The sequence below is a fragment of the Saccostrea cucullata genome, unplaced genomic scaffold, assembly GCF_032062105.1.
Source record: "Saccostrea cucullata isolate Sc308-1 unplaced genomic scaffold, CSIRO_AGI_Scuc_v1 ctg1119, whole genome shotgun sequence".
NCBI classification, from domain to species: Eukaryota; Metazoa; Mollusca; class Bivalvia; order Ostreida; family Ostreidae; genus Saccostrea; species Saccostrea cuccullata.
The window spans coordinates 1-13,220 of record NW_026929821.1 but is presented as its reverse complement, the minus strand read 5'-3'; the positions used below and the strand labels follow the sequence as shown (position 1 = coordinate 13,220).

The window sequence follows — 13,220 nt, the reverse complement described above, 5'->3', positions numbered from 1 at the left end:
CAGACTAACTGATGCATCATTCGTTTATAGCATAATCTTTCTATTACGTTGCTTTGTGTACGTTTTGAGTACTAGTATTTAAGATTAAGTTATAAACTCCAGAGTCATTTAAAAAATTACGGATAAAGACATGTACTAAGAAACCTATAAAAAGAACAAATAGTTACTAAAGCCAATTGCATTGACTTTAGATATATTTATTTTCTTTATATTATTTAAACATAATATTTGCATCCTGATGTCAAAGATGTTCATTGGGTTTGTAATTTCCTGAACAATAAGTAAAAAAAATATTTTACATTGTTATGCTTTATCATTATTCCTACATACTCTGTAGTTCAGTTAAAAGATGCAAAGACAGTCAATGAATGTTCTGGCAACAATTCCTGTAAAAATACAATTATGTAAACAATATGCCTTTAAAAAACGTAACTATACTTCACAACATTCTTAAAAATTGTATTTTTCAAATTATCGGTATCCTTAAAAGATTAAATTAAATCAATCCTTCAGAATATCTTAAATACATGTAATTCAATACTGTTTGCCTTGAAATTTTACATGATATGCATTTGCACATGTTTTTTTAAAGGTACTTGGACACAGATTTGAAGTTAATACTTTCTGTATAATATCACGAATTATATATTTTAATAACATTTCACACAAAAAATTAATTAAAAATCTTATTTCATATAAAAAATATTAAAATTTCAATTTTTTTGGCGGGTTTGATTGACACATCCTTGACCTTTCACAAATTTTAACTTTATTCTTAATCCGTAGGAACAATATTGCAATTTTCTATAGTTTTTACAGAAATGACAATAAATTATTTATTTTCAAATATTGAGTTAAACACGTGTATGATGATATAAACAAAGTTGTTGAAAGTGTTTTCACAAAGATGAAATGCATAGATCTTATTTCATTAAAATATATCGAGAATGGCGTGTTAAATAAAGTCCCTTCTACACCTAGGCCTCTATTGAAATTTTTTTTAATTTCAATTGTTTGATTGCTTGTTGTTTACCGTCTTTCTCGAGAATTTTCACTCACATGAAAACGCCACCACTTGCTGGTGGAATGCTGCAAAGAGCCATAGCGCATTTGATAGTCACTTTCGCCTAATCATTTTTTATTACATTGTTTAACCAAAATTTTGTTATGCAATTTTAGTTTATACATGCCTAAAAGCAAATCACAAAAAAAATAATATTCAAATATTCATAGTTCCCTCATATGATAGACATGAAAATCGTTCAGATTATATGGGGAATATAGTAAATACTGAGGAATCCCCCTAAAGAATTACAGACTGTAGCAAAAGACCACCCTTAACCAGAAAAAACTTCTGAATAATTTTATTTGGATATGACTGTACATTATTACATTTAGATAATTTTGGTTAAAGGTGGTCTTCATATTAAATTTTTTGAAAATATGTATTTAATTTTTTTTCTACAATGATTTCGAGATTCTACAATCTGTCTTAGATTTATTCATACGATTCTCACTACATCGTAGCATAGTGGTATGAGTTCGAGTCTTACGGTGCGTGTTTCTTGTCTATGATTTTATTTTTTTTTTCTCTCTGTGCATTTTCCCCGAGTTTTCTTTTATCATTTTTTAATACATGTAAAAATAATGTAAGAGACATCATAAAACATTACACCTTGAAAGTATCTCGGGAAAAATCAGTCAAACTATTTTAATGACCCAAAGTCATGAAAAAAGCTGCTTGCTTGTTTTATGGTAAATTTTTTTAAAAAATCTTGTTTAGAATAAGAGTATTGAACAAGTAAAATTTTTGTCATGCAACAAACTTGCAACTATAAAAATATAACACTGGTGCACAAATGATATGTAGTTTGATTTTGAATTGAAAAGGTACATGTATCTATAAATAGAAACAGGTGATTTCCTTTTAAATACTTGAGTCGGCCGATACCTCGGTAAGGCAACTATGGCTCTTTTGTAGTACTCGGCACTCAGGGCCATTGAGCAGGGGGGGGTCTTTTTTTGTTTCAGCACTTACTGCGACACAGGACCTCCGTTTATAGGATCTCATCCACCTTGGCACTTTAATGTGAAAGGATGAGACCTTGAAAACCGAGACTTCGTGCCATGGCAGAAGTCAGCATGAAAAAAGCCCCTCTTGCACTCTTCAATTGCCCAAAGTGCCGAGTTAATTTCACAGGTACATAGTCACGTCTCGTAATGGGTAAAAAATTTTTGAATCAATTAAAAAAGAATGGTTTCACAAGAATTCATATACTACACTGTAGTATTCAATTTATTTTCCGACATTCAAATTCAAACTTCGAGGTAAAAACACATTGTTACACGTCATTAAAACAAATAGACAAGACTTGTATTGTCCTTTAGAGGCTGCATGGCTTCAGCAATACGAAATTTCCAGCTGATACTCAGTAAGATTTAGAAACCATGCAGCTTGACCGTCACTGTATATTATTTAACACTGAGTCGGCGATATATCAGCCATATTTTGGCGGATCTGTATCTTTGAGATTCCATAATTTATAAAATGGAAAAATTACTTACTATTTTCCTAAAATTATTAAAATATTCAGAAGCTTCAGTAATGGAATAGGTTCCACAGTTAAATATGCATCTTTTTCACTTAACCCCTGCCCCCCAAAAAAGATGTATGTAGTTCTTAATTATACCATATTGGGTGACATTCTCAAAGTAAACTTGCCACAGCATTATTTTAAGACATGTTAAATACAGTTTAAGCTTAAATCTGAACACGATTCATAAAAGGAATATGTGCGCCATTTTTGTTGGAGAATTACTATACCTGCAGACCCCTATTTAAAGGGCAGGTCTTTTGTCACTGTTCAGTGTAATCAATCGACACAGGTGAAGACGAATGTATGCTATACAGCACTCGTTAGTGACAATAATAACATAATACTTTGTCTAAATTCCTAAGAAACTTACAATTAAAGATGTAATGGTCAGTGCAGTATACAAACAAACACAAAAAAATTCTTAAATGCAATAAATGTAAACAAAGGTAATGCAAGATAACCAGCAGGAACATGAGTCGCCATTCCACGCCAATACCCATGACAATAAAGCAGTTAGACGAATGCGAAGGGTATACCCTGGTGTTGATTTATCTTAGATAATATTGAAAATGCTCAATGCCTATTAACGAGTCGTGTTCAGCTTTAAGACAAAAAAAAACTCTTACATTGGACAAGCCATCAAACAATTTAAGGATTGGAAATCAGAATGAATGGATCAAATAAATATATTAAATAATAGAAATTTATTACAATTCATACATGGTTTACTTGTTTGAGTTACTTGATTAAACACTTAAGACAGTACTTTGTTCAGACATACATTTATCAAAATGTCACTAATGTCCATGATTTCAGTGATGTCTGTGATCCGGCTGCCGAGGTCTTGGTGCTGATTTGATGATATCATCAACACGTAAGATCATTTCAGCAGCCTCCGAGGCGCTCATTAAGACTTGGCGCTTGACCTGGAAGGATTCTGTGATTCCTAACTTCTCCATGTCACCTACCTCACCCTCTACCATATCTACAAAAACAAATAAACAAATCAACATCAGCAATCTCTAGTCTCAAATTATGGTCACTAGAACTTCAGAACTTAATCAAAGTACTCAGAAGTACAGAGTGCAGAAGCTGAAAATGTTCAAATGTTAACGCAAAACGCACAACGACAGACGAAAACGGATAACAATAGGTCACCTGAGTTTACTCAGGTGACCTCAAAAGTAGGCACCCATTCTCCATCCACTTTAAATAAACGTCTCTCCCAAGACAGATTTTGCTTTTGATGGTCGCCATGCTTATTTTTTAAATGATATTCTTGTCCACCCATTCTTTTGTCAAGATTTAACCATTTCTGACAAATGAACTGTTTTGGTTATAAAAAATGAACTGTTTTGGTTATAAAAAATGTAAAAGTCAGAGAAATCTTTCAGCTCCCCCTACCCCATAAAATAAAAGGCAGGGGACTGGATATTTTATGGCCATAAAATTAAAAGGACAGGGAGACTTGATATTTTATGGCCATAATATTTTGAACCCCCTCCCCCATACATTAAAAGGGCAGTGGGACTGGATATTTTATTGCCATAATATTTTGAAACCCCTCCCTGTAAAATTAAAAGGACAGGGGTACTGGATATTTTACGGCCATAATATTTTGAACCCCCTCCCCCATAAAATAAAAGACAGGGGACTGGATATTTTATGGCCCTAACATATGAACCCCCCTCCCTCTTAAATTAAAAGGACAGGGAGACTGGATATTTTAGGGCCTTAATATTTTGAACCCCCTCCCCCATACATTAAAAGGGCAGAGGGACTTGATATTGTATGCCCATAATATTTTGAACCCCCCTCCCTCTTTAATTTAAAGGGCAGGGGACTCAATATTGTATGGCCATAATATTTTGAACCCCCCTCCCTATAAAATTTAAAGGACAGGGGGACTCGATATTTTATGGCCATAATATTTTGAACCCCCCACCCTTCTAACTTAAAAGGACATGGGGGTTCAATATTTTATGGCCATAATATTTTGAACCCCGGGTTCAATATTTTATAGGGGGGGGGGTTCAATATTTCGCAGCGATATTTTGAACCCGGGTTCAAAATATCGCGGGGTTCAATATATTATACAGTCCCTGAAACGTTCTACTTTCCCACCTGAACGGTGAACGAACGCTGAACGAACGCAGAGCGAACGGTGAGTGAACGATGTGCGAACTGTGAACGCAACTTGGTGAACGATGTGTGAACGGTGAACGGTGAGTGAACGCAGAACGCGAACGGAGCGCGAACGCGAGCGCAAAGTGAACGGTGAACGCAAGATGAACGATTTATTCGGAATGCCTCCGATCTTTTCCTTGCATTGAAATTATTCTTTTATTCTATAATTCAAATGTCATAAATAAATATAAATAAACAATAAATAAACAGAAGAGATATAAATAAATAATAAAAATAAAAATCTGTACATACGTATGTTGAAATCGATATTTTAATAACATGATTTTAATCGCCGTCAAACGTGTATTTGTTACCGCGTGTAGTTAAAAAAAATTAATCTTATATAGTAAATAATTATGCTTATTCTTTTAACTAATAAAATAATGTGGACTTTAGAAGATAAAACTACTACTGAGATAAACAATAAATAAATAAATTAATTAATTAATAAAAACATTTTTTCTGCACATACCTATGTTTAAATCGATATTTTAATAACATGATTTTAATCGCCGTCAAACGTGTATTTGTTACCGGGTGTAGTTAAAAAATTAATTAATCTACTTATATAGTAAATAATTATGCTTATTCTTTTCACTAATAAAATAATGTGGACTTTTGAAGATAAAACTACTACTTATAGAATGAATAAATTACATTGTATGGGGTTGAAACAACCGTACATGTATTTCCGTGCCAAAGCGATTCTGAGTAAAATAACGGATTTTTTTTTTTTAATTCACAATTATCTTTTGACATTGACTGTTATCGCACTGCATAAAAATTCTCGATTTATTTAAATTCTACTGCAAAATATTCTACATTTATGTGCCTTTTTATTCTTTTATGACGATTATTTTAGCTAACTTATGTATCTGTAGACATTTCCCGGCCGTGATTATACTCGGTCAAGATGTTGGAAAGAGGCATTCAAATTATTTGTAATACATGTGTAGATTAAATTTTCAAAACTAAATAAGTAATGTGTTGTCATAGTTTTTATTGAACAGGGAAATGTACGAGAGAGAGAGAGAGAGAGAGAGAGTAAGAGAGAGAGAGATAACCCCCTCGATTCTCAGATATATGTTGTATCAAGTAAAAAGTCTTATTATTTTTCCTAAATATTCCAATCAATAAAGGTAATCTTTTTTTAGATTAACAAATCCATTTGACAGTAATCATTGGCTTTTTTTTCCATCATCAAGTTCACACAGTTCACAGGAAGTCCGTGCTACATTTGTAGTAGCGTGCTTGTCCTGTCAATCAAAATAAGTCGACACAGTGGATGTCTGGAAATCGCGTTTCATCGAACATGCTGAAGGCAAAGAGTCACTTAGTATTCCAAGAAATTTTAATATTTTTCCCTATCATTTCTAGATCTGATTTTTGCATTCCTGCAGAAAAAAAATTCAAATATATACTTGGAAGGATTAAGTTTTAAATTGAATGTGAAACATATTCCCTGCCAATTTAAAATACTACTGTCGGCTTAAGTTTATGCTAAAATACTATTGTTTAATGACTGTTTGATGTTGGTTTTAAGACTGAATCTCTTGTGTTACAATAAAAATTAAATATTAATTAAAATATACTGAAAAAACTCAATTTTAGAATTTAATTTCAGAAGAAAAGGCACCGGGGGGGGGGGGGGGGCTGTTAATTATACTGAATGGCAAAAAATATATTTTTAAACATATGTTTAGGTACGGTGAAGGAAGGAATTTTCCTTCTGTAATAATAGACTATTTTAAACAGTTGGTCTTTTCTAAAATTTAAAACCACACCATCAATTTAATTAGCTCTAAAGATATTTAATTAACTGAATATTTGCAGTACTGTTCATAATTCGCAAACCTACATGATAGTTTAAATACGTGTTACTGTAGAAATATTTTTTTAATGTATTCTTGTCCTGTAAAAGACTTGGATCAATTATTATACATCCATTGATAATTTATCCTCTTAAAATTACATCAAATTGATGCCGTGCGTGAAGCATTTGTACATTGCCCTTTTTTGAAGTTAATATTTTAGCATCGTTCTACATACATGTAGGTACTAATGTATTAATTATTTTCCAGGGAAAATTCATGAAATAAGTAACAGCTGAGTTATAATAATAAAAATATAAATATCAAAGATAATTTTTGCAATGAAATAATTATTTTTCAAACGCGATATCTAAGTTATTTAATTAAACAAGAGGCCCATGGGCCACATCGCTCACCTGAGCACTAAGGGTAGGAAAAAGTAGAAAATAGCTTTTTATTGTAAAGTTTAAATTCAAAAGTAGTCCCATGACCAATCATGTATTTGCTATTTTTAGAAAATGATTTTTAAAGAATTATCCTGTATCTATCTTTAAAACCTTTGGTCGGCCATTTTGGCCCTGCTCTACCCCGGGGGTCATGATTTGAACAAACTTGAATCTACACTACCTGAGCATGCTTCCATATAAATATGATGAATTATGGCTATGTCATTCTTGAGAAGAAGATTTTTAAAGAAGTTTCCTATATATTTCTATATAAAACTTTGGTCGGCCATTTTGGCCCCGCCCTACCCCCGGGGGTCATGATTTGAACAAATTTGAATCTATACTACCTGAGCATGCTTCCATATAAATATGATGAATTATGGCCTTATCATTCTTGAGAAGAAGATTTTTAAAGAATTTTCCTATATATTTCTATGTAAAACTTTGGTCAACCATTTTGGCCCCGCCCTACCCCCGGGGGTCATGATTTGAACAAACTTGAATCTACACTACCTGAGCATGCTTCCATATAAATATGATGAATTATGGCTTTATCATTCTTGAGAAGAAGAGTTTTAAAAGAATTTTCCTATATATTTCTATGTAAAACTTTGGTCAGCCATTTTGGCCCCGCCCTACCCCCGGTGGTCATGATTTGAACAAACTTGAATCTATACTACCTGAGCATGCTTCCATATAAATATGATGAATTATGGCCTTATCATTTTTGAGAAGAAGATTTTTAAAGAATTTTCCTATATATTTCTGCGTAAAATTTTGGTCGGCCATTTTGGCCCCGCCCTACCCCCGGGGGTCATGATTTGAACAAACTTGAATCTACACTACCTGAGCATGCTTCCATATAAATATGATGAATTATGGCTTTGTTATTCTTGAGAAGAAGATTTTTAAAGAATTTTCCTATATATTTCTGCGTAAAACTTTGGTCGGCCATTTTGGCCCCGCCCTACCCCCGGGGGTCATGATTTGAACAAACTTGAATCTATACTACCTGAGCATGCTTCCATATAAATATGATGAATTATGGCTTTATCATTCTTGAGAAGAAGATTTTTAAAGAATTTTCCTTTATATTTCTATATAAAACTTTGGTCGGCCATTTTGGCCCCGCCCTATCCCCGGGGTCATGATTTGAACAAACTTGAATCTACACTACCTGAGCATGCTTCCATATAAATATGATGAATTATGGCTTTGTCATTCTTGAGAAGAAGATTTTTAAAGAATTTTCCTATATATTTCTATGTAAAACTTTGGTCGGCCATTTTGGCCCCGCCCTACCCCTGGGGGTCATGATTTGAACAAACTTGAATCTACACTACCTGAGGATGTTTACCCATAATTTTCATCTTTCCTGGCAAAGTGGTTCTTGAGAAGAAGATTTTTAAAATATGCCACCAAATTTTTCTTAATTCCCAATTATCTCCCCTTGAATGAGGGTGTGGCCCTTCATTTGAACAAACTTGAATCCCCTTCACCCAAGGATACTTTGTGGAAAGCTTGGTTGAAATTGGCCCAGCAGTTCTTGAGAAGAAGTCGAAAATGTGAAAAGTTTACAGACAGACGGACAGACAGACGGACGGACAGACGGCTAGACAGACGGACGCCGGACAAAATGTGATCAGAAAAGCTCACTTGAGCTTTCAGCTCAGGTGAGCTAAAAACATGTAAATCCTTACCATAAAAAAGATAAGTCCTTTCACTTCGGAGTTCCGAATGACAATGAAGACTGAACGATAAGTGAACGGTGAACGCAAGGTGGACGCAAAGTAAACGGAACGAAGAGCGAACGGTGAACGTTTTGTGAACGGTGAACGCGAGCGCACGGTGAACGGTGAACGCAATACTGTGAACGAAGAGCGAACGGTGAACGAACGGTGAGCGAACGGAAAAATGGGAAAGTAGAACGTTTCAGGGACTGTATGACACCGGGCTCATTTACAGAGTAGAATATGGATTTCTTACACGAATCATGTTTATATTCTGATGAAAGAATATTTTAAAACTATCAATATAAATGACAAGACACTGACAGTGTGTTTTTTCAATCCTAATACCACGGTCCGATTTTGTCCTTATCAGAATTAATCTGGTACCGCAGCGGAATGTAAACAAACAGGCCAGTCTGGTTCCCTCTCCTGCTTTACGTCGAACATGTATGTGTAGAGAACTACGGTACATGTAACACTGATTATCAAAAATCCATACGCTAATGAACTATGTTCTTTGACTTATGGAGTTTTCAAAGTCATTACTACTAATGTTTATTTTATATAGATAAGACTTCGTTTTATTTTTGTTGCTTTATCTAGCGTTTGTATTATCTCAGAAGCGGTTGAAAGTAAGAACTATATTTTTGCACGTAACTTTAAAATTGCGACTATGGGGTCAACATCCTGCCTTGAACAGGATCACATAAGCCGGCAATTGCTCTTTAAGCAATAAGCCCGGCTAAAAATGATTTAACTTTTATATTTTTATAAATCTAAATCCAATTGCTTCCCCACTTTTAAAAATGACACCATGTACGTACACTGTATATTCTTTTAGTTGTATTTTTTCCCTTTGTGTATTTATTTACATACACCCCCTTTTCTTTTTAAATCCTAAGAAAAAATTCTATTTAATAGGCCTGAAATAAAAGACACCCTATTTAAACATTTAATCTTCACTTACTTAGTCCCATGGTGTGTTTTCCTGCTGTGTGAATTGCTCTCAGTTCTGAGATGAGCTGGGCACTGTCATACCCTGCATTGTCTGCTATCGTGGTAGGAAGCTGAAAATTACATAGTAAACATTATCAAATAATTCAATTGTTTAGTCTGCGTATACAACAAAGATTACAAAACGGTCATCAATGAAGTCAAACATTTACATGTTTATGATTAGATGAAAATTTTTTTTTTAGCTAAATATTACTGAAACTTAACAGGGGAGCTTACAAAATCAATAAATACCGAGTTGAATTTCGGAATCTCAAACACAGATATTCTGAATATATACAATCATGTCTATAGCAAACATACATAGTGAAGTGATAATCATTCCCAAGACTTTATTTAATGTTGTAAACTTTACAGATATAAGAAATTACGCTTACAACTAAGCAAAACTGCCCATCTCTGGCACTTCTTTAAATGCATGTTTCACTCTACATTGGAATCTACATTAAAATCCTATCTCAAATCGTGGTATATCTTGAAATTTTTTTTTACTGTCCCACTGACCATGAGATAATTGTTTGAAATAATTATTTGATGAATGACATTTAAATTGAAAATGATGTACCATTCTTAACGCCTTGGCAAATGATTCCATGGCAACAGCTTCTTTCCCAGGTGTCTTTGCAGCCAATTTAGAGACGGCATCTGCCATCAACATTTCTGAACTGCCTGTAAAACAAAGATTATTCATAGTAAATACACTTTCTTTCATAAAAAGGCAACAAATATATTTTGTTTTGTTAGTTGCTAAATATGAATAAAAAACTTTTAAAATTTAAAGTTGAGAGAATACAGAAACTTTGCTTTCTGTGCTAACCTATCAGGAAAAGATCTCTTATCAATTATTTCTACATTTTTCTAAATATAATTTTCATACAAGAAGCCCAGGGGCCACAGCGCTCACCTGAGCACATCAGCTAGAAAAAAAGCACATATCAGACCAGAACTGAAAGTTTACTGGGGGGGGGGGCTTGAATTTTAACCCCCCAAGGGGTCATGATTTGAAAAAAATTAGAATCTACACTACCTGAGGATGATTTCATTTAAATAAAAAAATATCACTAATCATGGCTTTGAAGTACTTGAAAAGAAGATTTTAAAAGGTTTACCTATATATCCCTATGTAAAATTTTGGTTGGCCATTTTGGCCCCACCCTAGCCCCAGGGGTCATGATTTGAACAAACTTGAATTTACACTACCTGAGGATGATTCCACATGGGTTTCATCTTTCCTGGCCCAGTGTTTCTTGAGAAGAAGATTTTTAAAGATTTTTTCTATATTTTCCTATGTAAAACTTTGGTCGGCCATTTTGGCCCCACCCTAGCCCTGGGGGTCATGATTTGAACAAGCTTGAAGATTTTTAAAGAATTTTTCCAATATATTTCTATGTAAAACTTTGGTCGGCCATTGTGGCCCCCCTACCCCTGGGGGTCATGATTTGAACAAACTTGAATCTACACAACCTGAGGATGATTCCATATAAGTTTCATCTTTCCTGGCCCAGTGGGTCTTGAGAAGAAGATTTTTTTAAAATGCCATTAATTTTTCTCTAATTCATGATCATCTCCCCTTGGAAAAGGGCATGGCCCTTCATTTGAACAAACTTGAATCCCCTTTACCCAAGGATACTTTGTAGCAAGTTTGGTTGAAATTGGCCCAGTGGTTCTTCAGAAGAAGATGAAAATGTGAAAAGTTTACAACGACAACGACTACGACGACGACAACAACAACGACAGACAACGGACAAATTTTGATCAGAAAAGCTCACTTGAGCCTTCGGCTCAGGTGAGCTAATAACTGGTTCTAGTAAATTAATGTCACAAGGTTTGAACACTTTGTAACTTTCATAATTGATTAAAGAATTGCACCAGAACCCTTTGTCTATGGTTTACAAACAGAATAATATTTATAAGTACGGTTTATTCCAAGAAATTCAACAATTTTCATGTGCAATCCAAAATCAAGGAAAACTTTAAGATTTTCTGACTCTAGCATGAAAATTTCACAATTTCACAATTTAGTGTGACATTGGACAGAAAGACATTGGAGTACTTAAGTGTGCCCACTGACCTCCACCAAACACTGTTTTGGTTTCCTTGACAGTCTGTGTTAGAACACAAAGGGCGTCATGGAGTGACCTCTCTGCTTCATCAAGGATCTGTTTGGTGGCACCTCGTAGAACAATGGTACAGGCCTCACCCATCTCTACACCTAAATAACACCAATCAAATCTCAAAAGTGCACTAAAAATAATCATCATGAAGTTCTAAATACTGTGCTAAGGAAATATTAGATTTTGAGGTGGCTCTATATTTTGTGGATTTTGTGATTACCCTGCATAAACATGTAACAATTCACATCCTCAATAATTTGGGTTATATGAGTCATCTCTTTTTGAAGATATGTTTAAATAAAATAAGGTCCCTCGAACCTGCAATCTTTAACAATTGCCCTTTGTACATTTACTGATACCACAGAATTTCAGCTGTATTGTGTATTAAAACTCCTAAAGAATTCTCTTCGTAAACAACTGGATGAGTTTGTCAATGTAATACTTTAATAATTATCTTACCTGAGAACTTGATCAACTTGTCCTCTCCAATCATGACTTCCTCTATAAGTTTACACTTGCCCAGTCTAACATGGTCGGGAGAGTCAAAGGTGGATGCAATCTCACCACCTACAAATACAAACAAGAGGCCCATGGGCCACATCGCTCACCTGAGCACTGTGGAAAGGAAAAAGTAGAAATTGGTTTATTATTGAAAAGTTAAAATCCAAAAGTAGTCCCATGACCAATCATGGCTATTCTTGAGAAGATTTTTAAAGAATTTTCCGATATATGTCTATGTAAAACTTTGGTTGGCCAATGTTGCCCCGCACTACCCCCAGGGGTCCTGATTTGAACAAACTTGAATTTACACAACCGTAGGATGCTTCCATATAAGTATGATCAATTATGGCTTTGTTATTCTTGAGAAGAAGATTTTTAAAGAATTTTTCCAATATATTTCTATGTAAAATTTTGGTCGACCATTGTGGCCCCCCTTACCCCCAGGGGTCATTATTTCAACAAACTTGAATTTACACTACCTGAGGATGCTTCCATATAAGTTTCAACTTTCCTGGCACAGTGGTTCTTAAGAAGATGATTTTTAAAGAATTTTCCTATATATTTCTATGTAAAACTTTGGTCGGCCATTGTGACCCCGCCCTATCCCCGGGGGTCATGATTTGAACAAACTTGAATCTTCACTACCTGAGGATGCTTCCATATAAGTTTCATCCTTCCTGGCACAGTGGGTCTTGAGAAGAAGATTTTTAAAGGATTTTACTATATATTCCTATGTAAAACTTTCGTTGGCCAATGTTGCCCCGCACTACCCCCAGGGGTCATGATTTGAACAAACTTGAATTTACACTACCTGAGGATC

The 13,220-nt window shown here is 34.4% G+C and overlaps 1 protein-coding gene across 1 annotated transcript; it reads right to left on the bottom strand.

Annotated features, from left to right (window-relative positions):
- Positions 1–3,317: 3,317 nt before the first annotated feature.
- Positions 3,318–12,466, bottom strand: LOC134282258 (T-complex protein 1 subunit beta-like; the record flags this gene model as incomplete). Its single annotated transcript, XM_062764679.1, has 5 exons — positions 3,318–3,582; positions 9,739–9,838; positions 10,351–10,454; positions 11,857–11,997; positions 12,359–12,466. Coding segments are annotated over 5 exons (626 nt in total), but the record flags the coding sequence as incomplete, so codon positions are not given.
- Positions 12,467–13,220: the final 754 nt, after the last annotated feature.